The sequence below is a fragment of the Myotis daubentonii genome, chromosome 19, assembly GCF_963259705.1.
Source record: "Myotis daubentonii chromosome 19, mMyoDau2.1, whole genome shotgun sequence".
Classification (NCBI taxonomy): domain Eukaryota; kingdom Metazoa; phylum Chordata; class Mammalia; order Chiroptera; family Vespertilionidae; genus Myotis; species Myotis daubentonii.
Window position 1 is genome coordinate 26,382,261 of NC_081858.1, and position 27,302 is coordinate 26,409,562.

General features: G+C 41.9%; 2 protein-coding genes and 1 pseudogene across 6 annotated transcripts in view; 1 reads left to right on the plus strand and 2 right to left on the minus strand.

Moving 5' to 3' along the window:
• The window catches only part of MORC2 (MORC family CW-type zinc finger 2), a 37,791-nt gene extending 20,972 nt beyond the window's left edge, over positions 1 to 16,819 (minus strand). For 2 of the 5 annotated variants that reach the window (XM_059676012.1, XM_059676010.1), the window contains exons 1-5: positions 15,610 to 16,819; positions 8,141 to 8,194; positions 5,591 to 5,625; positions 1,232 to 1,300; positions 647 to 737 (exon numbers count right to left, since the gene is read on the minus strand). In XM_059676012.1, coding sequence (XP_059531995.1) covers positions 647 to 737; positions 1,232 to 1,300; positions 5,591 to 5,625; positions 8,141 to 8,194; positions 15,610 to 15,677 — 317 coding nt within the window. In that variant the 5' untranslated portion in view covers positions 15,678 to 16,819. The remainder of the gene's footprint in view (positions 1 to 646; positions 738 to 1,231; positions 1,301 to 5,590; positions 5,626 to 8,140; positions 8,195 to 15,609) is intronic. The other 3 variants (XM_059676014.1, XM_059676013.1, XM_059676011.1) reach the window with 2 other exon arrangements.
• On the minus strand, positions 7,054 to 7,152 carry LOC132222344 (U2 spliceosomal RNA; annotated as a pseudogene).
• TUG1 (taurine up-regulated 1) lies at positions 16,460 to 26,319 on the plus strand. Its single transcript, XM_059677123.1, has 5 exons — positions 16,460 to 16,637; positions 16,696 to 16,878; positions 17,087 to 19,405; positions 19,600 to 19,721; positions 20,434 to 26,319. The coding sequence occupies exons 1-3, from the start codon at positions 16,460 to 16,462 to the stop codon at positions 17,548 to 17,550; spliced, it is 825 nt and encodes a 274-aa protein (XP_059533106.1). The 3' UTR covers positions 17,551 to 19,405; positions 19,600 to 19,721; positions 20,434 to 26,319.
• Positions 26,320 to 27,302: the final 983 nt, after the last annotated feature.

Here is a 27,302-nt window from a genome sequence, read left to right on the forward strand (position 1 = left end):
CAATTCCACTGCGTCTTATTCGATCCAAGGATACGTACAGCTGGTAGTGAGCACTTCAGAAATAGAAACCTTTCTCTTGGGGCTTCACTCAAAGCCAGAACAACACATTCCAAACACCAAACAAGTGGGAACCAAGGTCTGAGAAAGAAGTCCCAAGGGATCTGAAGACATTAGGTAGGTCCCTGCCACAGGACCTAGCGGGGCATGCAAGTGGAGGCCATGTCCTTTAGGATGGAGATCTGGATGTGACTCACCCTGGATCCCCAATGCCTAGCACAACGCATGACATATGGCAGGTGCTCAGGGACTACTGCTGCGCCATGAAGCAACTTCCTCCCTATCTCAGATATATCCCAATCCCACAAAACTATCACGCCGTACCTCAACTACAGGAAGAGAGGTACAGTACCAGAGCACAGTGCCAAGAGAAACCTACAGCTTCTCCTGCAACTGGTTTTGGGCATCCATACTTTTGCTCTGTAAAGTACACAAGGCTGAACAACAGTAAGTCCCCAATCCACTCCTTTCTGACTTTCCTTCTGTTACAGAGTTACAGTGATGGAGACAAGAAAGCTCTCATGAGACAGAAGCAGGAGCATTGCTTGATTTTGTTTTGAGTCCTGTGACAGGCTTCCAGGATACTTACGATTTTAACCCATTCCCATACTGCCCAATCTGGGTGGACTCAGGCGTTCGTTTGGCTGACTTCCCAAACTGGATCACACTGGCAGCATCGTCTGAAATGGCAAGCATAAGTGAAAAGTCTGCATTTCTTTTCCAGGCTCCTCAAAAATCAAAGGTTTGAGCCTTGCTAACCCCAAGTAGGGCTGTGTGTCTACTGAAAACCTCTGTCCAAGGAAATTCACAACCATAAGGCAATTGGACACAACACCTAACTGGCCTGTCAGTTTCAGTTTAGCCACACTATGACCTTGTTTTGTTACCCAAACATGGTAATAAGGTGTGTGTGTGTGTGTCCTTTAGTTTCAGCTCTGGGATATTGTGCAAGCTGATAAATATAATGTCAAGAGACAGGTAATCTGACTGACTTCAGGCTGCCATTCAGATGCTATCTCCCATGCTAGGACAAGACCCAGCAAATCCACATGTGGAATTATGCCTGAGATGTTGCAACACACTCCTCTCTCTCCTGCTGGATTTTTGAGTCACAAAAGTGAGGCCATAAAAAAACAAGTTAACACAGCCGGTATTTATAAAAATGGTTACTTACTTGGATCCATTCCTGCTCCATCATCCAAAAAGCAAAGCATAAATCCCCCTCGAAGATCCTCTCGCCTTTCTGTAAAAGCAGAGGCCGTCATTACTGGGTGATTACCCTCCAAAGAACGGCAACATGGGTAGGGTAAGAAGGGGGATCAATGTGAAGGTTAATCCAAAAAGGTCAGGTCAAACCTAGCTTCTCCTTGTAACAGACCTAGCTAGTATAAGTTAGGGCCCTTGGGAGTGGAAATCCCAAAGCTTCTCCAATTCCTTCTAGTTCATGACAAAGCTTGAGAGACTCGAAATGGAGGACACAGAATACCTGGCCCAGTATCCAACCAAACCCAGGACCACTGACTACACATGTATTTCACACATAGCTCAATCATCCCTTTGCTTGTCTCCATCTGGATTATTTCCACGCTACCTTCTGCTGTGAATCTCAAGACACTGAAGTACTCCCATTACGGCATGCTAAACCTTATCAACACTGCTCAAACCCAACACGGCACATCCTTTGTGGGTTAAGTTCAAAGTGATCAAGCCAGTCATGCTGTGGGTATAGTGGTGGCAGCTGCTATCTAGAAGGTGAATTCCTACGTCTCTATGCGACTATCCCCAGGCTAACTCCAGTTTCTGGGCTATCTGTATTCACCATCGCATCCTCTGTTTGCTGTGGGTCCTTGAAATGACTCCTCAACCCAAGAGCGAAATAGTACAGGTGCCGCGAAAGTGCCTGGTTCCCAGCTGGATAGGCCTGACTGCAAGGAGGAAGAGTCCTTTGAGGGTAAGTGACAGAGCAGCCATGGGAGAGCCTCTCGGCTAACAGGAAGGGAATGCAACAGACTATGACTGCCATTCCAGTGAGTAGAAGACGCTCTTCTTTCGGGAGCTGTCTTCTGCAGTGGCAAGTGGTTACTGAGTCTGGGTCATGTGATACTAGTAAACACTGGAGAAGGAATCCCCAAATAGGGAAAGGGCCCATTCTAGAATTTCCAAGAGTTTGCCCTCTGACCCAGCAAGGACGAGGTGGGCAAAGGAGGACCAGTTCAGGCACTGAATCAGGAGAGAACTTCTACTAAAAGGAAGGTCTATGTAAGGCACCACAGGAACAAGCCCAGCACTGCTGAGCTTAGTTCTAAGTGAATACATCTTTTTCTCCCCTAAGCTGCAGTTCACCAACTTTATAAAATGATCTAAGCTGAGGAATCTGTTTAAAATGCGTGTCCTCCCCTCAGGCTAAAGATTCAAGTGAGTCATGACCGCCTTCCATTAAATGGACTAGTTAGTGCAATTTAAAATGCTATTTCAGAAGTACTATAAACCACAGATTGTCAAGTATCACTCAGTGTTCAGGAAGCTAAACTTTGCTGAAACATTAATAACAAGTGCTTCTTGAAAGTTCAAGAGCAAGGACCTTCCTGGAAGTACTATTGGTAGATAAGAAAATTTCTCCTCGTGGCAGAGCCTCTCATCAAGGTCTCTAGAGAATCCAAATGAGACCTAGCAAGCAGGAGCAAGTGCAGGTAACGTGCAAAAAGGCTTCCAAGTTTATTCTAGGAGACAAGTGTCATGAAGACGCGAACAGGCCAGGTACAGACCATGGTAACAATGTGCTAAAAGTGGCCACGGGCCATTGGCTGTGCACTTCGGCCATGAGCTGCACGTGAAGACTGCTTTGGGACCTAGAACCTGGCTGGAGCCAAGTGCATTCCAAAAGTCCCCAAAGGTCACTGGTGGCATTTCTCGAATGCTACCTAGGAAGTTACTTTTAGGCCCTTGTGTTTCTTACAATAGGACTTGCAGGCTGTTTTAACACACAATCAACCCTTAACAGTGGGTCTGAGATCCCTTTCTGGCTCAAGGACTTCATTTCAAAGATTTTTCATTTGATTTATGAGGGTAAGAAACCCACATGTGGAGGGTCCTCCTGGCCACACAGTGACCGACACTGTGTAAGCAGCTCATAGTGTCCAGAACCATGGTCCTGTGCAACACTACTTCAGGGCCAAGAGACTAGCCAACACAGCAGTAACCTCTTCAACCCTGTAAGCAGGCAGTGTGGCATCTTTACCTAGCTACAATGCTTATCCCAATCGTTTGTTTACTCGGTGAATATTTACTGAGCACTTCCTTTGTGCCTGACTCTGTGATGGAGATAACTGCAGTGAACAATGCAGATGTGATCACTGCCTCCATGAAGCTTATAGTCCAACTAGAGGCCCGGTGCACAAAAATTCGTGCACTCAGAGGAAGGGGGGGTCCCTCAGACCAGCCTGTGCCCTCTTGCAGTGTGGGACCCCTCAGGAGATAACGACCTGCTGGCTTAGGCCTACTCCCGGGTGGCAGAGGGCAGGCCCAATCCCTAGGTGCAGCCCCTGGTCGGGCTCAGAGCAGGGCTGATTGGGGAGTTGGGGCGCCTTCCCCTGTCATGCACAGAGCAGGGCAGATTGGGAGGTTGCGATGCCACCCTCAGTCACGCTCAGGGTAGGGCCGATTGGGGGGTTTGGGCACCGCCCCCTGTCACACTCAAGGCAGGGTCGATGGGGAGGTTGCGGCGCCACCCGGTCACGCACAGAGCAGGGCCCATCAGGGGGGTTGGGGCTCCATACCCTGTCATGCACAGAGCAGGGTCAATCAGGGAGTTGGGGAGCTCCCCGCTGTCATGCACAGAGCAGGGCTGATCAGGGGGTTGAGGAGCTCCCCCCTGACACTCACAGAGTAGGGCCGATAGGGGAGTTGGGGCACCACCCCCTGTCACACTCAGGGCAGGGTGGATCAGGGGGTTGGGGCGCCGCCACTATCACACTCAGGGCAGGGCAGATGGGGAGGTTATGACTCTACCCCATCACACACAGAGCAGGGCCCGTGTGTGTGTGTGGGGGGGGGGGGGAGGGGGGGTTGGCACGCTGCCCTCTATCACCCACAGAGCAGGGCCGATCAGGTGGTTAGGGCGCCGCCACTGTCACACTCAGGGCAGGGCCAATGGGGAGGTTATGGCTCTACCCTGTCACACACAGAGCAGGGCCCGTGGGGGGTGGGGAGGTTGGGGCGCCACACCCTGTCACACACAGAGCTGCAGTGCAATCAGGGGGTTTGGGCGCTGCCCCCTGTCAGGCTGATCCCGGTTCCGGGAGGCCTCTCAGCTCCGCTGATCCCGGAGCTGGGAGGCATATTACCCTTTTACTATATAGGGTAAAGGCCTGGTGCATGGGTGGGGCTGGCTGGTTTGCCCTGAAGGGTGTCCTGGATCAGTGTGGAGGTCCCCACTGGGGTGCCTGGCCAGTCTGGGTGAGGGGATGATGGCTGTTTGCAGCTGGTCACACACCCTTCAGGGTGGGGGGGTCCCCACTGGGGTGCCTGGCCAGTATGGCTGAGGGACTGAGGGCTGTTTTCAGGCTGGGACTGAAGCTCTCAACCGCTCCTTTTTTTCTTTTTTATTCTGGGCCAGCTTTAGCTCTGAGGCCTCGGCTGCTGAAAACAGGTTGCTGGCCTTTGTTTACCGTCTGTATTTGATACAATGTTGCAGTCCGGCTGGCTGAAGCTCCGCTGAGTAAAGCAGGTTTCTGGGGTTTTTTTAGCTTCTTTATTCGCAACATAGTTGCTTAGAGTTGCAGCTGAGAGGCCAGCAAGTCAGGCGGGGAACGTTGGAGTTCTCCGTCACTGAAGCAAGCAAGCCTCCCTGTTCGCATCAGCTGCCTGGCTGCCGGCCGCCATCTTGGCTGCCAGTTAATTTGCATATCTCGGCCCTACTCTGCGAGTGACAGGGGGATTAGCCAATGGGAAGGGTAGCAGAGTGACACTAATTACCATGTTTCTCTTTTATTAGTGTAGATGGACTCTACTCTGTAGCAGATCAGGTAAGCAGGAGACTAAGGAAAGTATCAGCTAGAGCAAAATGTAGTGTGTATACAAATCACATGAATAACTTGTGAAAATAAAGATTCTGGGCTCTGCCCTAGAGTGTCTAATTGTGTGGGTCTAAAGTGGTACCTGAGAATCTGCATTTCTAGCATGCTCCCAGGTGTGCTATAAACCTGGTCACCTGCTAACTCCAACCAATAAAACCACTAGTGGTTGTTATTACACACCCCACTACCCTGTTCCATCAGCCCTATAAACCTCCTGGTGGCTTTTTGAATAGATCTAGATCTGGTCACCCTGTGTTATAGTTTCTTAGTGTAAACTAATTCTTGGTTTCTATTACATGCCTAACCAGGGTGCCTGTTTCTACCTAAGACCTAGAGTAATTGTGCCATATCCTCGGGCTGCAGAAATCAGTTATTTCACACTCATTTCTTCTTAGGCATAACAATAAGTGATTTAAAAGGAACTGGGCATTAGAAGAAAAGACTGATGTGTGTCTTACCTGCATAAATATCCATTCTGGTGGCATCAGCATCTCTGCAAAATTAAAAGGAAGGAAAAAAAAATCAAGATTCAAGTGAGAATTTGAAATGCCACCTATGCATAATATTATGAAATGGGTACTATTTTGAATCTATTTTCAGGAATTCATACGGTCATTCTACATACATTAAAGCTATACTTTTTATACCTGATAACACTATTTTCCTTTTCTGACTGTAAAACACCTAGAGCAGCTCCAAATTATTTTAAATAATCACATGACAGACAGAGCCTGGATATATATTTTAAATACAAATTTCATAGTGAAAACATCTAGAAGTAAAAACATTCCCCTTTAGATACTAAGAACTGACACAAATCCGTGTTTCTCTCAATCAATTACAATCATAAAAAATGTTCCAGTCCTAGCTGGTTTGGCTCAGTCCACAAGGTGTCAGCCTGAACACTGAAGGGTCACAGGTTCGATTCCTGTCAAGGGCATGTACCTCAGTTTCAGTCTTGATCCCCAGCCCCAGCATGCAGGAGGCAACCAATTGATGTGTGCCTCTCTCACATCGATGTTTCTCTCTCTCTGTTTCTCCCTCTCCCTCCCAACTCTCTCTAAAAATCAACAGGGAAGGGAGGTTGGCTGAGGGGAGGTCAATAGGGGGAAAAGGAGACATATGTAATACTTTAAACAATAAAATAAAACTTTTAAAAAAATCAATGGGAAAATGTCCTCAGGTGACGATTAACAACAACAACGTTCCAGCCCTGTCTGGTGTGGCTGTTGGTTGAGCATGGTCCTGTGCACCAAAGAGGTCACCAGTTAAATTCCCGGTCATGGCACATGCCCAGGTTTCGGGTTCGATTCCAAGTTGAGGTGCATGTGGGAGGCAACCAATCGATGTTTCTCTCTCACATCAATGTTTCTCTCTCTTTCCTTCTCCCTCCCTCTCTAAAATCTCTAAAAACTAAAACTAAAAATGTGCCAATAACTTGTGCATTTCCCCTTCTCACCAAGACATTGAGAAAAAAAAAGAAAATAAGCTGCTGTAAGGCCTATGAAAAAAATCAAGTCCTATGGTATACACACTACAGGCAGCAGACTGAGTCACAAGCCCATAACCTTATCCTCCCTAACTAGTAAAGGAAGTTGAGGTACCCACTATATTCTATCCATCAGCTGATATGCAAGTTCAGTCATCAATGAAGGCTTCCATAAAGGTTTGGAAGTAATCTAGCCCAATTTGGCAACTGCAAGCAAGGAAATCATGCAGTCTCATTGATTTTAAATGCAAAAATTCAACTCAAAACCATATAACTCCACACGTACCTATTCCCAAATACATAAAAACATTTTCAAATATGAGAGAAATTGGCAAAATGTATAAGCAAGAACACATACCCCCAAGAATCTCCAGTTCACCATGATATATAAAAAAAGTTAGCCACAACACACCATGGTCTCACTAAGCTAACAAGTGGTAAATTCAAGCATAGTTCCATTAAACTACAATATTTTTAAACTGATAAGAACAGATACTACACTTTTTCTTAGCCAAAAGGCCAAGAAGCGATTACAATATTTTTAAAAAGAACATAAAAATTATGAGTCAACCAGGATTGAAACAAAATAGGAGTTTGGTGTTTTGTTTTGTTTTTTGTAAAATAACTTGTTAGCTGGCACACTTCTATGAATAGTCCGGTGGAAAATAACAATGAAAGTAATAATAGTATAGGTTTATAGTATAGACATAGGTAGACATAGAAGATTATCAGCAAGCTCATTAACTGGGGATCTGTTTAAAAGTACTAGTACTTCTACTATTTATTAACTCTTATCCTCTTCTTCCTTTGTTAGTCATCAACACCTAGTCAATAAAAAATGTCTGAATTTTATATTTGCATTCAGAAACAAGACTGAAACAATATATTCATAATAGAAACAGAATGCTGTTTTGCATTTTTATTTGCTTATCTTTGAACCAACTTAAAACTTTTCAGTCTTATACAGTAACATTGATAGGCTTTCATCACTAAGAAGTCCATATAACACAGTGCTAAAGAATAATTTCTTCCAAGCACAGCTGCTCACAATTGAAAGATGCTTTGATCAACTGGAGTCATCTGACAATAAAATAAACACTTTGGGAAGACACAAAGCTCTGGAATAATTTTAAAGACATTAGATAGTGTACTCTCCTGATAGCACCAATTAAATCAAAGCTTATCTGTCTCATTAATTTGATTCCTAAATTTCAATCTTAATTCCCTGTGTTTCACTACAATTATCTTGCTCTAACACACATGGGAAGGTAGCTTTGGAGGTTAGAAGTTCATTATTTTTATGCTAGAACACCGAGGAATGAATGGATTAAAGTTAATCAAATAAAGTGGAGTTATCACTAATGTGCAATTAAAAATACTCTTTTTGGGTAGCAAGCCTCTTAGGAGTGAGTCATGGCTGTTACAGAATTGCCTTCCTCCAATGTCTTCAGAGAGCAAAGGTCACAATGGCCCCAAATGTTTTCAAGCACATACTACATGCCTGCAGAAGACTACGTACCTTGCATTATCAACCAGTTCAGCAAGAGCACCGAACAAGAATTCATGAGTAGTTCTAAAATGATAAACAGAATTAGCAAAAGAATTGTGGAAAAAAATCAAGGTTAAAAATATTAAGTTTGTAGGAAACAATCTAAAATCACGATGAGCATTGTCAATTTATACTCCTGAAATTTAAACTTCATCATTATCTCCCTAATCTCCTTCAAGTATTAATCAAGTCCTGATATCTACACAGAAATGTTTATTCTTACTATGTTGAGAAACCCACCCCAAAGCATTAAAATATTCCTATGTATACTATTGCTAAAAGCAGTGTTTTTACTACTCATATTCCGCCTAGAAAAATACATGTAATTTATTTTTCATTGCTTTAACCAGCTGTTTCTGCATATCTCTAAGCATGCTCAATGGACATCTTGTTAGCATTTTGCTTTTACTAATACTTGTGTATGATCTACTAGTGAAAGAAGAAAATCCATTCAATGTTGTGCAATTTATGAGCACAAATATTCCATTTGAAAGTGGAGGAGAAAGAAGAGAAAAATCCACTTCCTTTCTCTTACTCTGGCTAAAAAAAACAGAACTTTCTACACATTAAAGGAATGCAAGACCCTCTAAGGACAATTCCTTCTAGGACAAAAGCATGGTATGGTTTCTTAGGGCCCTTATTAAAGTTAACCCCTTCAGAGGAGAGAAGTTTACGGTCTACTCCTTGGAGGCTGCTCAAAGTTTGGGCTGGTAAGCATACAATTACCATGTTATTCAAAACTGAATAGAGATTATATTTATGGGGGAAAAAAGATAAGATTTATCCTTAAACTTATTCCTCCAAATACACTCTCTATAATTTCCCATAATAGTATTCATTAGATATTAGATATAAAAGTAGGACATATCCACTCAGAACCACCTAGACACTTTTTCTTTTTTCAAAAATAACCAAATTATCCCAGCTAATTTTTTGTTTTGTATACAAAGTTTCAGCCAGTAGATATACTAAAATTTTCAAATATTTCAGGATGAAATAAACCATTATTAAATAACCAGCATCTAGGATCTCTGATCACTAACTATATTGTTTAAACAAATTTTAAAATGTTTATAAAATAAATACCCAAAACTGAACTGCTAAAAACACTGATTTTTTTCCTCCTCAGGTAAATATTCAAATTTTTACAAATGCAAATTTTGAATTAAAACTACCAGTTCTGAGAATTTTAGGAAGAACTTTCCCCCATGAGATCAGTGAATATATGCTGCTAATCCAAAAGTGACAGCAGTTAATAAGTTTTAACAAAAAGTAGAAAATTTATCTCCAATTCAAGTAGAAAGTAGGGCTCAAATTGTTCTAAAAGCCAATTCTTATTTTACATAAAAAAACATTTTCTAAGAGAAAAACATGTATAAAACATCCATACCTTTATTAAAAACTCTTAAGTCTTTAAAATCATATTAAATTCTTCAAATATTCTCTGTTTTTATTGATTTCAGAGAAAGGAAGGAAGAGGGAGAGATAGAAACATCGATGAGAGAAACATCAATCAGCTGTCTCCTGCACACCCCATACTGAGGATCGAGCCCCCAACCTGGGCATGTGCCCTGACTGGGAATCGAACTGGTGACATTCCTGGCACACGGGATTATGCTCAACCAACTGACCCACACCAGTTGGGCTAAATTCTTCAAATTACCAGCTGAATTTTTTTTTTTAAGTATTCTGTATATTACTCCACTAAAAAAAGAGAGATAAAAATAAGCTAGAAAATTAAAGTGATTTGTTGAAGGTAACGTAAGTTAAAAATAAACCTAACATTTGCTCTTAAGCTTTCAAACAGTCATTTTCCTAACTTAGAATTTACAAAGTGAATTAGTGTTCTGTACTGTAAGTTAAAGAATGAAGTATCTGGTCTTTTAGGGAAAATGTTGAATATGAATAGTCTGGAAAACTTATTCTAATACCCTTTTGCCTTCTCAGCAATACATATTTCTTTTTCTTTTTTTAATATATTTTTGTTGATTTCAGAGAGGGAGGGACAGGAAGAGAGATATAATAGAAACATCAATGATGAGAATCATTGATCAGCTGCCTCCTGCACACCCCACACTGGGGATCGAGCCTGCAACCTGGGAAATATGCCCTTGACAGAAATCCAACTTGGGACCCTTCAGTCCACAGTCCAACGCTCTATCCACTGAGCCAGACAGGCTAGGGCAGCAATACATATTTCTGATCAATTCACATGAAAATGAGAGAGGTTTAGAATTCAATAGTAAGATCTCAAAAGAGCAAACACAAACTGTCTCTGGCTGTTTTCACTGTTTTCTTTATATTGTTTAGAAATGTGCCTTGTACATTTAGAATTTTAAAAAATCATTCCAATGGTCTTCCTTGTTCCACACTTATCAATGCTGTTCCACACTTATCAATGCTGTTCCACACTTCCATATTTCAGGTAAGTTAACAAGTATCTTTAAAATGTAACTAAGGAATACTTTTGTGATGTGTACTGATACATCAAAAAAGGTGCCTTTTGTGACAATCTATAATAAAAGCATAATATGCTAATTAGACCGGAGAGCCGGACAACCTTCTGGACAACCTTCTGGACGTCTTTCTGGATGAAGCCGGGGCTGCGAGGGCCAAGCCCAGGGGTGGGCAAACTTTTTGACTCGAGGGCCACAATGGGTTCTTAAACTGGACCGGAGGGCAGGAACAAAAGCATGGATGGAGTGTTTGTGTGAACTAATATAAATTCAAAGTAAACATCATTACATAAAAGGGTACAGTCTTTTTTTTTTTTTAGTTTTATTCATTTCAAACGGGCCGGATCCGGCCCACGGGCCGTAGTTTGTCCACGGCTGGCCAAGCCCCTTGCATGAATTTCATGCAGCGAGCCTCTAGTTGTTGATAAATTCAGAGACAACACTTGCATTTTCTCCAGCCTTCCAACTGATTAATGATGGATCCTACTATCAAATACTAAAGCCAGAGTTCAAAATATCTCTTAAAATGGTAAGAACCAAGAACATACCAACTGCACAAGTTCTCCTTTTTTCAAATATTCAAAGAGATACACTAGTTTCTAGTTAGTATCTGAGATAGAGATATTTGAAAATCCTTTTCTTCACAGACCTAACTATCAAAGGAAATCCTTTTCTTCACAGACCTAACAATTCCTTACATATGATTCAAGAAAAATCAACCATCTAGAAAAAGAAAGATTTTTAACAAGCTCTCACTTTCACTGATCTAGGCTTTTATACCATTTGTGCTGTGAAGGAAATTGTTCTGCAGCTCAGCATTTCCAGTGACAAATTCATAGGAAAATCTACTCATTATGTAAGAAAATGTTCTGCCTATTCACATTCGTCCTGCATTTAAACTATGTAAATACTTGGATATGTTGACAATAGTTAATTGCCCAAATCGAAAGAAAATAATCTAGAGAAATTCTAGAGCAACCATTTTACATTCATATTGCTTTAATATATTTAGAGTAAGAACTCTACATTTTACAGAATTATAAATCATAAGAAATATTCTAGAATTGACAGTTTACTCTATATTCACTTCCAATATAGATAGAACAACCCAAAAATATCATATAGGCAATATAAAAAGTTATAAAATGCGCCAACAGGAACACAGAAAGCAGGCATCTTATATTTAAGCATTCTGCTCTATCAGACCACTTAGCAGGACTGCAGTGACTTAAGCTATGCATCTTATGCCAAAGGAACATTACTACAACCAGTACACCTAGATTGCTCATGAACTTTTTACTATCAGTCACAAAGTCACCACCACCAAGAGCAGTAACGGCATGAAACTCCTTTAATCTAAAAACCCTAACTTTTATCATCTCATACTAGCAATATCCAGTATTAAAACAAATTATCCTGACTTTCACGTATCCTAAGAATTTTCCATGCCTGCTTAAACCTTCATGCTAATGTAACCAAGAGAATAACCATCAGTAGTTACCGTAGATCTAAAAAAAAATTAAAAATCAAGACAGATGCTTACTATCTTTAACAGATGGTCCAGAATTTACTGAAAACTTAACTGCATAATGACTAGTACCAAACAGCAAACTGCTACCATACTTACCAACTTTGGTGTTATATAAGCTACTATAAGTAGAATAATAATCACCCATTCAATGTTTACCATGTATCATGTATAAACTAACTATTTTATAACCATTACTTTACATAATACTCAAAAACACTGTCAAACTAGCCCCATTTTACAGTTGAAGACTCAGAGAATTTGACCTCTGCCCAAGGACATAGCCAAGAAGCAATCAAATCCAGGCTTGGCAGGCTCTCAAGCCCATGATCTTTCCACTGCATCACAATGATTTTCCATCCTTCCAGTTGGGGTTCTGCTTGCAAATCTACATTAAATAGGAGGTAGGGAAAGGGCCATTTCATAATTCACAATATGGCTATACAGTGGGACCTTGACTTACGCGTGTCCCGACTAACGAGTTTTTTAAGATACCAGCTGTCTCTCAGCCGATTTTTTGCATTGAGTTGATAGAGTAATTTGAGTTAACGGGCTCCTTAACGAGCTCGGTCTCGGAAGGAGTAAGTCAAGGCCCCACTGTATTGTAGATGTAGATGTCAGGCAACCTAAGATCTTTTTAACATTATAACAAAACAAAGAAAACGATACTGGTAGGACAAATTTCGCCTTATCTGAAGGTGACACTGCACCACTTAACACAGAGATACATCTACCATTAAGAGTATCAAGGCCAGCCAGTTTGACTCAGTGGTTGAGTATCGGCCTATGAACCAGGAGGTCACGGTTAGGACACATGCCCAGTCAGGACACATGCCTGGGTTGAGGGCTCAATTCCCAGTGTGGGGTGTCCAGGAGACAGCCAATCAATGATTCTCTCTCATCACTGATGTTTCTATCTCTCTTTCCCTTCCACTCAGAAATCAATAAATACATATTTTAAAAAAAACATATCAAGTCACAGCTTAAGAAAATTTAAAGCTCTGGCTGGGTATTTCAGCTGGTTAGAAGCGTTGTCCCAATATGCCAGCGTTGTGGGTTCTATCCCTGCAGCAACCAATGAATGCATAAAATAAGTGGAACAAATCGATATCTGTGTCTCTGTTTCTCTCTCTGTAAAACAATACAAAATTTTTTACTTTAAAATTTTGTTTCCTCTAGAAGTGAACTTCCAGTCAGGTCACCACATTAAAGAAATCTCTTTAAATTAGTTACAAACCAGAAACTTATCTTGTTATTCTAGGTTCATATTTTCTTCTGGCACAAGTGGACATATTCAAAAGTAGACAAATTCAATGTAATCCAGATATCCCAGAGCTTCCAAAATGATACATCCAACCTCAAATGTCCATGCAAGCAGGTGGTTCCAGTTCAACGCTGGTAAATCAAATTCACAGAAAATTCTCCAATATCGCTTTGGTGATTTAACTGAGGTTCAGTTCTTTGCTTTGGCTCTGTCCACCTATTGTTATTAAGTTATAATATAGCAAACCAAATAAGCAGAGACAAATATCCCAGATCCTCCAAATTAGAGGCTGAGATAAAACTGAAGACTTTTAAAGTGAGAAGTAAACCCTTTCCTATATAGACAAGGAAAGAAGACCTTAAAGGTAAAATTGGTCCTAGCCGGTTTGGCTCAGTGGATAGAGCGTTGGCCTGCGGAGGGAAGGGTCCGGGTTTGATTCCGGTCAAGGGCACATGCCTGGGTTGTGGACTCAGACCCCAGTGGGAGGCATGCAGGAGACAGCCAATCAATAATTCTCTCACATTGATGTTTCTCTCTCTCTCTCTGTCTCTCTCTGTCTCTCTCTCTCCCCTTGCCTCTCTGAAATAAATAAAAACATATTTTTTTATAAAAATGGTAAAATTGACTAGAGCCAGTATTGCCTAATGGTTAAAAGCACTAACCCACTGTTGCCAGATAAATCTTAGTGCCTAAAATCTGCCACTTAGCAGCTGTGTAACCTTTGGCATGAAACTTAACCTGCTTCCTCAGATGCAAAATAGGAATAATCCCAGCAGTGTTGCTATAAAGATTACTTTCAGCCATGTTTAAAATAGTAGTGGCATGAAGCAATTAATTATTATTACTATTATTTTATAATCAAATAAAGTCTGGGGAAGCTGGAACAAGAACCCAGTTTAGAAGTCCCATTCATGTTCTTCCAAGATTATCAAACAGTCTGCTATTCCAAATTTGGCCCCTCATTGCAAAGCCTGATCATCTGTGAACATCTAGTGGCCTTCAACTGCTGGTTCCGAATGTGACAGTTCAAACATAAAGGACAGCAAGGCTATGTTATAAACTAGTCAGCAACCTTACCTAACTGGATTTCAAGTTCACCAACCATAAGAATTCACGTAGGTAACCTTTACAGTACCTATTCTAAAACACTCTAGTTCAATAAGCTTCCTAAATAGAACAAAACCAACTTCTCATAGTTTGACAATTCACTCCACTTAGAAAAATTTTGATAGGAAAAATAGCAATCAAAAAAATTACAGACATGATCACAAAGACGACTCTGGAATTTAGGGTTTTGGTTTTGTTTCTAAGTCCTTTCCCATAAAAGGGTAAAATTATACCATTAATGGATAACTGAAGTCTATATTCTCAGCCTTGAAGGTGATTCTTCAGATCTCTGGGCCATCATTTAGCTGCTCATCACCTCTCCACATACTAAAATGTTAGAATACTTACCTTTATCTCAAAAGTGACAAATTACCATATTAAAACACAAAGTAGTTATGAGCCTAATGAATCACTTCCAAGAGAGTGAACATAAGGATTAACCCTGAAACATTCCAGACCAATTTGGAGTGATGGTAATCTCTTCATGAACCCAAGAACATCGAACACCATGTGTTCTGAGATTTGCACACATTTTGGAGAGTGGCTATTTAAATCATGGGTTTAAACAAGTTGCTATTTCCTGCTTAGCATATGAAAACAATGTCGGCTGTGGGGACAAATTGCCCAAGGAATATAAAGCCAACTGTTTGCTGGAGGAAAAAAATTAATACTTTCTTCTCACAAGCTGTCACTTGAATGTCTTCTTTTTTCCCCCCTTGTTAGAAAGAAAAAAAACTTGTTATAGCCCAACAGTTTTTGCTGTTGTCACTAAAGCGAATATGCTAGAATAGTCCAACTTTTGGTGATCCAAAGAACAGTACTTGGATTCCTATCAAACACTTCAGAAACAACTCGATATAGTGACCTCAAATAACTAGTTTGCATTTGAACAAATAAGTTTTGATCCAATAAATGGTCATATTCTTCTGGATTAGCAAGAAATGTTTCACTGATCTCTGTTCTTCCATATAGAGCTCAAGGCTCATCCCCAAAAGTGAAAAAGCGAAATTTCCTGGGAGGGTTTCCATACTAATATCAAGAAATGAGTTATCGGTGATGATAGTGGCACCTACAGGATACTTACGAATTTGTGTGCAGATATTCAAAGGTTAGCTGAGCTCGATTCAGACTGCTGTAATTTGTGAAAGCCATGATTGCGGTGAGGTTCGGGCCTTTACCTACGAACTGGGAAACACAGCCTTACAATGAAATAGGTTTTCCAGGATTTCTTCCAGGAAGGTTTGGTAAGTCTGTGCTCCTTAAACAAGTTTACTGCGACCCTATCCAAAGTATAGCCAGAGATGTCTAAAACTACAATTGATTCCTCCTTTAAGTATTTTTTTTTTATCTTCTCAGACTATGACATAATATTTTGAATAGAATTGTCCTACACCTGTAGTCTTCGGAGCTTTTCCCGTTAAGTTGCGAGATAGTTCAATGAGTCGAGATGTGGATAATCTTGAAGTAATGGTACTGGAGTGGGCGCTTTTATTACTGCTCCTTCTTCGTTTTCTTTGTGTTCTTCCAGGGGAGCTTCCCACTCCGGAAATGTACAACTTCTGTTATAAAACCGGACAATCGCCCATGTCTTCGCCACCAATGATTCCAGGATCCTTACATGGGCCCCAGCCTGGTGGGCATGATTCGGGTTTAGATGGCGAAAGTGTGGTAAGGGCTTCACGAACTCCCAACTGAAATCTCTCTCAACCGCAGACGGCGGACTCCCGCGTACAGAGCCCCACCCCGCTCTCCTAAGGGTAGTGAGTTCGATTACCTCACAATGACCCGCGAAAGCGCCTCACAGCGAAGCCGCCCAAGTCACCTCAGACGGGCACGCCCCTCCCCCACTCTCCTCGGAATGCGGCCTCGGCCACTCAGGCCCTTCCCGGGCCTCTGCTCCAGGAGAGGAGTTGGGCCCAGCTTTCAGAGCCCGAATGAAGGGCAATGGCAAGCGCACCACCCGACGGGGCGTTGCCCAGCGCTCGCGGCTGCCTTTGTCCCTCCCCACGGAATTGGAACCCAACAACCGCAGCTTGTTCTTGGAACCATGTGCTGCCGCCGCGTCCGCCGCCGCTGCCGCCGCCGCCGCCACCGCCCAGACACGAGCCTTCCGTGCGCCGCGCAGAATGAGATGATGACCGGACTCAGCACCGCGAAATTCGGCCCTCAGGGTTGCCTCACAGCCGCCCCTGCGGCCACCACAGCCACCGCTTTGTCTCCGCCTATGCACACGAATCGGGCTCCCTCGCGCACTCCCCGACGCCCCGAACCCCCGAGGCCTCCGCGGCGCGTTCAGCCAATCACAGAGCCGCAGCTCCTCCCGCCCCCGCCCTGAAACGACGCGTCCTGATTGGTAGGCAAAATGAGTCCACGTGACCGGATCTTCTACGCTGGGCCCGCCCCTGTCACGTGACAGAACGCGCCTCTCTTCCTGCTTTCGTGACCCTCTCCGCCATTTAAAGAAACAGTACCGGGGGCGGGCCGAGCGACGCAGCCGGGACGGTAGCTGCGGTGCGGACCGGAGGAGCCATCTTGTCTCGTCGCCGGGGAGTCAGGCCCCTAACTCGAAGAAGCCCTGGCGCGCCCTCCCCCCCTCCCCGGTCTGGTAGGGCGACGGAGCGGGCGCGCGGTCGATCGAGCGATCGGTTGGCGGCTCTTTCTCCTGCTCTGGCATCCAGCTCTTGGGGCGCAGGCCCGGCCGCCGCGGCGCGCGCCCGGTGGCCGTTGGCGCTCGCGCCGAGTCTTTCTTCTCGTCCGCAGAACTCGGGCGGCGGCCTATGCGTTTGCGATCCGACGAGGAGTCGTCCGGGTGGTTGGCGGTGGCGGGCAGCTGCTCCGCCCCGCTCCCGGGGAGGCGGCGGCGGGACTTGGCGCGGCCGGGGAAGCGGGGGCGGCCGGGGCCGGCCTGGAGGCCTGGCGCCACCCTTCGGGGCCTGCAAGGACCCAGTTGGAGGGACAGGAAGGGGCTGGGGGATGGTTGGTGGTGGGCTTTCTACTTTGCCTTTTCCTCCTTATGCCGCCTTAGTGAGAGGCGGGAGCCCTGGCGGCAGCTCCGGGCCGGGAAACGGGCTCCGGAGTCGGAAGAGCTGGGTTTGCTTCCGGGCCTAGCCACCAGCTGGCCGAGTGACCTTAGGCAAGTCCCTCTGTAATCTGCGCCTCAGTTTCCTCCTCTGTCGATGTTTGTGGGATTAAAAGTGCTTTGTAAAACCACAAAGCGTCAGTGTACATAAGGGATCATTATTATTTGTAAAATTTTCTGATTTGTAAGAAAACAGCCATTGCCCAATCCATCGATTTTTTTTGAACCTAGGAACCTTGGATTGGAGTTGGAAATCCCCAAACTCCCTGAAATTGTATGCAGAAATTAGTGGGAATGTGCATTTTAGGGGGATGAGGATCCATCGCCAACAAGGTTTCAATGGGAGATGTCACCCCCAAAGAGTTAACCACAATCTCTCTATGCCACAGGGAGGAAACTGAGGCCTAGATGTCATTTGAGATCCTTCACAACCAATTTGAAGCCCCTGTTTGAATCCCTGGGATATGTGAGCTTTTCTGTGCATAATGGATATTGGGGTAACAACACTCCACTGCTTGGCTTTTTTCCTGAGTCCTTTCCTTTCCCCGTGGGGGGGTGCCTGAAGGGTGGCTAATGCATATGGTACAGTGGCATCCAGTATACAGCAGCTGAAACTAGGAGTGGATGTGTTCTCTGATATCAAGAAACCTATTTAATCTTTGGCCCATTAACTTTGTTGCTGCTTATACTGGTGCCTGACTACCCTTCTGACTCTCATTGACCATTTTTCACGACCACGTTTGCCATCTGTTACTTGCTCCTATTTTATACCCCTAGTCTATGTGGTTGGTAGTGAGCAGGCTTATTTTTAAATGGTGCTGCCAAGTCTAGCTAATTAATGGTGCAGGTGGATTTTTCGGAAGCTGGCTAAGGAACAGACTGATCCAGGCATGGAATTCCTGAAGATGTTGGGGGGTTATCTTTATTAATTGAAGGTTAACATTTTCTGAAAAATTGAGTTTGAACCTGTGCTGAACCTCAGAATCAGTAGATTTGGAAGTTTCCCCAAGCTTAACTTTTTCCTGGACTGCTTTGTATTCTATTTGCTTGCAAGTGTGTTGCTAAGGTGGCCAAAAATGCCAGTTTTTTGCTTCTTTGTTAATTATCAGCTGCTTTTACCCAGCAAACACTATAGAAATGTTTGAACAGTTGGATTTCAAACATTTTTGTTTTGTGGAGTGGTGCAACTCTAAGCAAACGAACACACACGATTAAGTGTATTTTGTCTGGTTAGGTGTTACCCGGTTCTGCTATTGCATACAAATGTCTGAAAAAAAAATCAGTTGACTGTTCCCTTTACCTAAAGGGCAGAGACAGATGATCTCACTTCCAGAGAAATAACTTATTTGGGGGGAAATGTGTTGGTCTTTTGTAATAAAACCTGGATGTACTGCAAACGAATCTTGATTGTGGTGAGAAGATGCTTTTCTCAGCAGAAAAGAGGGACACAAACATCTGGAACTCAAAGCTTGAAATTCTGTGACAAAACACGAGATGTCCAGGATAGAGGGTTGAAAGGGTTTCACTACAGTGTTTCGCACTAGCTGGAGCCGATGCCCATTACTAGCCACGGCATGGACTCCAGATTTGCAAGACCTGGGACCTGGATGCGTTTATGAGGATGTGACAGGAACTCTGGAGCTGGATATGTTTACTTTGGAGACTATTGACCTCGCTTTCAGAAGAGAGACGACAACTAACCAAGCAATGCCACTAGCGCTGTTACTGGGAATTTGAAGACCTGAGTTTCTGCCAGATCTCAGTGCAGACTCTGATGACACTGCATCCCAAGTGAACTACGGTACTTGCCATTTTCCCAAATGACTCGTTCTTGACCATCTTTGCACCTTTGTTCATACTCTTCTCTACCCTGAAATGTCTTCCTCTGGTTCTTCACCTGCCAAAACTCGGCCATTTTCTCAGTATCTTTTATCCTTGTATCTGATGCCCTGTAAAGTAGTTATTTGCATGCTTTTTTTGTTTGCTTTCTTGCAGATAGCAAGCCCCTTGGATAAAAAGGGTCTTCGAATCTTTGCCCACACATACTACCACATGTGATGAAGCTTTTAATAGAAAAGAGGAATTTAGAGAGCAGGCTATCCCAGAATGAGCGTTCAGTAAGTGTTTGCTTAATCATCGTGTGACAACCTGATTACTCTTGATTAGGAAAAAGATCACTAGTTATGGGCCATGTTTCTTCCTTGGTTTCATGTTTTTAAATTCTGAATTTAAAAAGATTTTAGGAGACTTCAAACGGAGAGAAATTAATATATTGCATAGAGCATTACAGAAGGGTGCATGCATTAGGGCCTTATTACCTAGGTACATTATTCTTTCCCATTCGAGATTTTGTCAAAATGAATAAGACAATTTATTAGGAAAGGCATTGGAAAGGGAGAAGGGCAATATCTCCTTTGTCTTGGTGTTAGTATGTAAACTTCAATTCAATTCTTCTTGTGGCTCCTGTGGAGCCCTTCTTTACTCCCCACCAACCACTGCCCAGCAGCCTGAATACAATCAAATTACTCCCCTAAAGTATAAGACTGAGGGCAGTTTCTAAGATGGTTATTTTCAAGAGTCTGGAAACAATCTTTGCCAGAGAACTCTCTGTTCTTCTCATCACTGATTGTTGATTATAAAGCTCATTTTTTTCATTTATCTGTGAGCTTCTCAGTCAGGCTTATCAAGAATTAGTACACATCCGGCAGCTGATGTGCTGACTGCAGAGCCACTCCGGTGTTAGTCCTGTGTTTGTAATTCCATGCGTTTGTTATCTTAACTATTTTGTCCCTGGACTTTCTGACCATCTTCCTTGTGTTGTTCACTCAGCCTACAGATTTGGTACCTGGATGTCTGTCCGTGGTGATTTCTGTCACCTTACTACTGAAGAAGATACCATTCCAGTGGACCACTGTGACCCAAGGGACATTCAACCATCACGATGTGGTCTTCACCTCCATTCCTGTCCTTCTCTACCCAGATTGAGCACCATCCTTTATGTGAAGTCAAACTCCTCAAGCCAAATAGCTGGAACTGTTTCATCACAACAGAGGCTCAGTTTGTTCCATGAGTGTGTATTTTGTTTCTTCAGTTAAAGCCTTCAGAGACACATAATAAATTTGGACCCAGGGGATTCTTAGTTCTCAACATTGTCTGGAGAATGGTAACATCTTGAGAACAACATTGGACCACAACCCACAATCTCAAATGTTTATGAAGTTTTGAGGATCCCATGCAGGTCACTGGATGCTATTCTTTTTCCACGTCAAATCTGTAGTATCCTACTGAATGAGAAAGCAGATATTCTGACCCATTGAGATTAAAACAAAGGCCTAGTGAAGTCCTCATAGCATCTTTGGGATTATTCAGGAACCAGAACTTTTCACACAAATGTAAGGAATTTTACAAAGGAATCCTTTACCCAGCATCTCACAAAGCTTCAATCAGATTCCAGAAAAGGCCACTTGAGACATCCAGGTAGAACCTATATGGTAATCCCTTATGTTTTTATCGCACTTTACAGTCTCAAAGCACTTTTACATGTGTTAATATCAGAATCACAACTAGACTATAATCCTGTTTTGTAAATGAGGAAATGGGATTTGAAAGATTATCCAAGGGTATCAAGTGGTAGAGGCCAAACCTTCTGACTCCTGGTCCAGTTCTTTCCTTGGAATTAATTTAGCCTCGACCCACAGTGTTAAAATGACTGCAGGTTGGGAACCCCAGAAAAGTGTTCTAGCTTCCTGATCTGGTGACATCAACAGGATGTCATAAATGTAATACTGTACTAGCTGTCCTAGACCAGAATTCCATGGAAACTCCTGAGGTTAAGGAGCAGACTCTCTATGATGGTAGATTGTCCAGTCAACAAGACACATGTTCATCTGACAACACTACTCAACATGAAACAAAGCTACTGTTAGATTTTTTTGTCTGTCTTTGTAGTCTTCACAAAGATGGCCTAATTGATTGGGGAATCCCTGTGCAAATCATGCCTTTGTTTTGTTAAGTCTTAAGATCTTATCGATGGTTCTTTTATCCCCTAACTAATATTTGTACCATCCATTTCAATCAATACTGTTCGTGTATGTGTATTTGCATACACAACATATATGTCATACATACAGAGCTTTGTAGTCCAGTAAGGTGGTAAAAATACTATAAACTGTGTCCCCTCTCTAATTGATAATGCAGTGTAGTGTATTAAAGGATATCATGAGGCAGCAAAAAAAAAACACACAACTATCATTTAGCTGTTTAGTCTGGTATGTTCTAAGTTTAATCAAACACAGAATGTCATCTTGCAGCATTCCTTTCAATGGAATGAGGCAACTGCTTAAGAGTGGCATAGCCAGTGCTTCTTGAATGCCAACAGATTGCCCTGGAGACCCAGGAATAAACTGCATCTTTGACACACACATCCCTTTTTTCTTATCAATAACAGCTTTGAATTAGTATGTTTCCATCATCTGAGAATTCTTTATCTTGACCATTACCTTGATTTTCTGTCAAAGAAACCTCTAGAAGATTTGTGGGAATACTGGGGAAGGGGTTGGGGGAAAGTTAATTCATCCAAATTTGGATGGGTTCTATGACATACAGTGTTGTATTTCTCTGTCCCTAGAATTGTGCTATAAACCTAGTTCAAGGTCATTGCATCTCATGGGTGAGAAGATTGGGAAGGGAAAAGAGGAAGTGGGTGGAAAAAATGGAGAGGAGGGATGAGGAGATATTTTCTTAGAATTTCTGAGTTGTGGCCCACTGAGATCTTATCAGTGCTTGAAAAGAAGTCATCTAGCATGGACTTCTTGGAATAATATTTACAAAGAAATCAGTGCATTTTGCAGCTGTATTCTGACTGCAAAAATGCTACTGCTGTCATTTAAGACCTTGTTCTCTGATAGTCATAAGCCCAATTTCAGGAAATGAGAATTTATAACAGACTTGAATGTTAATTTTCATAATTCTATAATGTGGCCCACCTTAGGGGAAGAATGAATGGGAAAACACCTTGGCTTACCAAAGACTTTGCTTACGCAGTTTCTGGTTTCTGTGACCTGTTTTTTGTATTTCAGCATTTTGTGAACAACTTATTCTTAGATCATTGGTTTTCCAAAGGCTTTGTGGCCATGAAGCCCTTTGGACGAAAGCTGTGGAAGCCCAAAGTAAAAGTGAACTTGCTCTGGACGAAGCAGAGTGGGGGTCCTGAAATCTGCCACAAGCATCTTCCTTTATCGCCATGGTGACTAAGGAGAGACTTCTTTACAGCACCTAGAATTCTTCAGAGCACATTTTGAAAAAACAGTGCCCTAGACAACAATATGTTCGACCTGAATGATATTCTGATCTGTACCTCTACCCAACGCAGTCCATGTTCAGTTGGTGCTGAACATTCTTAGGAATACTTACTATGGACAAACTCAGAAAAGTGCAAGAACTTTGCCCCTAAGTAGTTATATGGGCCAAAAGTGTATCAAATGAACCTAAATTAATCATGCTCTACCCCCATATGGACTTACAGTAATTCCTGGGTTTGGATATAGACAATAAACCATATGTACTCTACACTGACAAACCCCGTTACCCAACTTCTTTCACAAACACCAGATGCTCTAGTGGTACTTGAAATATGTGAATCTGAAGTCTTGATCCTCCTTGGATACCTGAATTGCCAGGTATTGAAACTGATGCCTCACTGAGGCCATAGTAGACCAACTTGTTCATCGGACCTCCCATCATCAACCATGGTACTCTACTTCATGTGCAAGGGATAACAATTAACTATGAAAGCAGAATTCAAATTCTGGCAACATTAACTAAAAGGGTACCTGGTCTTATCATTCATCTTATTCTCAAACTACAAGTCACTATGACTCAATCAGTGGCAGTAATACTACTGCTTGGTTTTTATTTACTTTTAACTGCTGTTTCCTGGATAAAGGAGCTAATAACATTTAATAAGCTAAAACAATTCCTCCACCATCGGCATATCTGCTCGGCATATTCTGCTCTAGAATTATAAATACTCTGCTCTAACTACATGTAAGACCTGATCCACAGGAGACCATCTTTGAACATCTTTTCTGATGTGATTTAAAATGTGGCCATTTGGGAAGTTTTCTTTTAGCCAGTGAATGTTTTTCCTTTAAGATGGGTCTTGATGTCTAGTACCATCAACTGTAGATATTAGGGATATTTTGAGGTAGGCACTTGCTGAGAATCTCAAATTGTGTATAATCTTTTTTGCTGGAAATGTAGACTGACTTGAAAAAAAATCTACAAATCCTTCAGCTAAGGATTTTGTCAGTAGACTCAAGCTTCCTGTTGTGCTTCCTAATGTCACAAGACCACAGTCCCTTGTCCTTGTGGATATGTTCATGGAGTTTTACCTGTCTCAGTACTGTTTTAAAAACACTGATTCAGAGTGGCCAACTTCATTCCTCAGGCATTGAGACAACTTACCTGTTTCTGCAGGAAGGATTCAGTTTGTGAACTTTCAGACCAAATCATGTTAAACAAGTAGACTTTGAAATCTTATTTACTTCACAGTTGACTTAAGGGCCAGATGTCCTCAACTACTTTAACGAATGCACTGGTTAAATGTTGGGAATGGTTTCTTTATATGTCTCTTATCCACTAGACTAATTATGAGAACATGACTCAGTCTTCAAATCATCAATCTAGGCCTAAGCCTGGTTACTCTAGACTGCTTACCGTCAACAAATAAAGATAAAATAATGACCATCCTGCTTGTATATACAACTATTATTTGTAAAGAAGAAATCTGCAAACCCAGCGTTTTTTAGTACCTTCCAAATAGCTAGGTTTTTCTTCTGTACAGGAAAAGACATTGATCTACACTGCCAGTTATTCCCGTTATTCCTGTCAGACTCAGTCAAAATGAGGGGCTTAAGGTGAGGATGATCATCTTTCAAGAGTCTAATGAACATTGTTTGAGAATCGATGTTTGAAAAAGCAAAAAAACCTAAAATTCAAACCTAAGCTCTTACCTACTATCTCCATGCCTCAGATCTCATCTAAGTCTAGCAGCACCATTCAACTAGTTTGAGGCCTTGACTTGTGTTTGATTGCCAGAGATGTGCTGAATTATAGAAGATGGAGATTTTGATTACCAAAGAAAGTAGTGCCAATCTTGATGAACGCTATTATTCCCAGGTGTAGGAACAGACACCTGAACAACCTCACGTCTGGACTGAGAATATAGCCTGAGCTGAAAATTCTTATTGGGCAAATGAGCAGGAAGGTGAAAGCTGCTGTACCCGACTGGCTATTTAAGATCTGAAAAGTGTATCCAGAATAAACACTATGGATTAAGCCTGGAGTAATCCAGGTAAAAACTAATTTACAGAACTTCAATATTAAACTACATGTTCTTCCTTATACCCTTGTCATTGGTATAGCTGGCCCTGCTGAAGGTACCCTACTTACTTATTTATCTTTCTCAGCCCTTGCCTGCCTTTTTTGACACATTGCTGCAATCAAACTTGCTGTCCTGGAACAGACTACAACTGATCTCAGCCTACCTTATACCTAATTCCACCAAGGAGTTTTGAACTGAAGCAGCCTGCACCTCACTCCACCAGGAGTTCATGTTCTCAACAGGAAGGACCGTGCTGTATACTTTTTGACCAGCATCAGTCCTTTTTTTTAAGTGCAGAGTAAGCCTCAGCCTATATTTGATCATTTTCAGCACCTGGAGCTCCTTCTACCAGATCTGAAGGAGTATAGCAGATAAAAAGCACTGTCAATTTCTCTCCTGCAGTAATACAGAAATTGAGTCTGAATCAACAGCACAGAAATGAGAAATGTTCAACTTGGCAAAAGACTTGAACACAAAAGATTTCCAGGAATTTCAAATTTACCACTGACTTGAATAGCCTCACAGAACTACTTTCCATTGGGAGACTAGTCGTCTTGCATTATGTCAACTAGATCATTGAGCTCTCGGACTCTTAATACTTATATTGGAACCCTATGGTATCATCCAGAGTATGTTACTGGACATGATTATTCCATACAAATGGATTATAAGCTTCCTGACGACAGGACATACTCATGATGTGTGTGTTTTTCAGAATACTTTTATCAAGAAAGAATAACGCCAGCTGTTACAATTCAACTTTATGAGCAGAGATTAAGCTTTTTCAATATCCAATGTTATCACTGATATCAGTTATTTTTAATTGGCCAGCATTTATTCCATCTCTTCCTAACAACTCCCTGATGTTTCTTGGAACCATATCTCCCTATTTTCAGTCCACATAGTCCAGACAGTCTGACCTAACCTTAGGGTTCATGTGTGGACATGAAGTTCAGACCTGATCAATCGGCATAGTTCATCTCCTTGATCATAGTGATTGATTCGATTCAGGAATGGTCATGTGATTCAAGTTGATCCAGTGATACTCAACCCTAGGAGTTTACTGAACAGTGGAAGAGGAAAAGCTCAGAAACTCTGTATTTACTGAGGTTGCTTACCTTTGTAGGATGAACAAGCTCAAACCAGCAAGGTCCACCATATAAAATGAGCCAGTGAGAGAATGAAGCCAGTGCAGAGGAAAGCGGAGCCAAATGATGGAGAGACTTGAGTCCTGATGACAATGTGCTCCTAGATCCATCCGTGCCTGAAGCGAGTATATCCTCTGGATTTTTCAGTTTTGTGAACCAATAAATACCCTTTTGTTTAAGTTACTTTGAGTTTGGTTTTTATTGCTTGAAATTGAGTCCAAATATTCTTCCTACCAATATTGAAATGACAGATCCAAGTATGAAACTATTGGTCATGGTTACAGTGAAGTTACTTTACAAACTGGAAGTCAGTGAAAAAGGAACTGACAGTGCTTAAGACAGAAGCAAAAAATTACATGATAGAAAAATATAGGAGAAAACCTAAATGTTATCAGTAAGGGATTGCTTAAATAACATGATTTAACCATATTAAGAAAATTTACATGTGGATTAAAATGAGCAAGGTACACTTACTGTGTATGGACATGGAAAAATGGCCATGTTATATTAAGTGAAACAAACTATTGGTAGAAAAACGTAGTATGAACTCATTTTAAAATTTGTCTTTGTTTATAATACATAGAAAAGTCTATTAATGGCTTTCTTTGAACAGTGTAGATTACATGAGACTTTAAACTTGATACATTTCTATATTTGAGTATTTTTCACTACTCTGGTTACTTGTAAACTTTATTTAAAAGTAAAGCATTTTTAAAACTAAGCTTAGTGCTTACTGTTTGACCTTGGCAAGTTACTTAAACTGAGCCTGTTTCATCAAATAATTTAAAATAACCCTCCTTTATCTTCGTGAGTGTTTTGATAAACATTCATCATCCATTATTCACACTGACAGATTGCTGCATCTTTACTTGTTTGAGAAATTGAGCTCAGTTATTGTTCCTTAATTTTTCAGCGCATCACTTTAAATGTCCAAGTGTATTCAGAATATCAGAACTTCATCGTTTCAGTCATCAAAAGATTGTTTTAGTTCTCAACTAATGTTAACTTATGAAGACCTCTATCACAGTTTTCACACCAAACAGAGAGGGAAAAGTCCCATTTTCTTTGAAATCTGATTATTCTGATCTCATTGCAATCAAGGTTAATAACCTTTTTATTGCTAAGTCTGTTGCATATACATCATATCTGAACTTTCAGCAGCACAA

Coding starts and splice junctions, on each gene's coding strand:
- TUG1 (XM_059677123.1), top strand. CDS start 16,460: ATGAAGGGCAATGGCAAGCGCACCACCCGACGGGGCGTTGCCCAGCGC. Junction 16,638..16,695: donor CGCCCAGACACGAGCCTTCC/GTGCGCCGCGCA, acceptor TTCGGCCCTCAG/GGTTGCCTCACAGCCGCCCC. Junction 16,879..17,086: donor GAAACGACGCGTCCTGATTG/GTAGGCAAAATG, acceptor AGTCAGGCCCCT/AACTCGAAGAAGCCCTGGCG.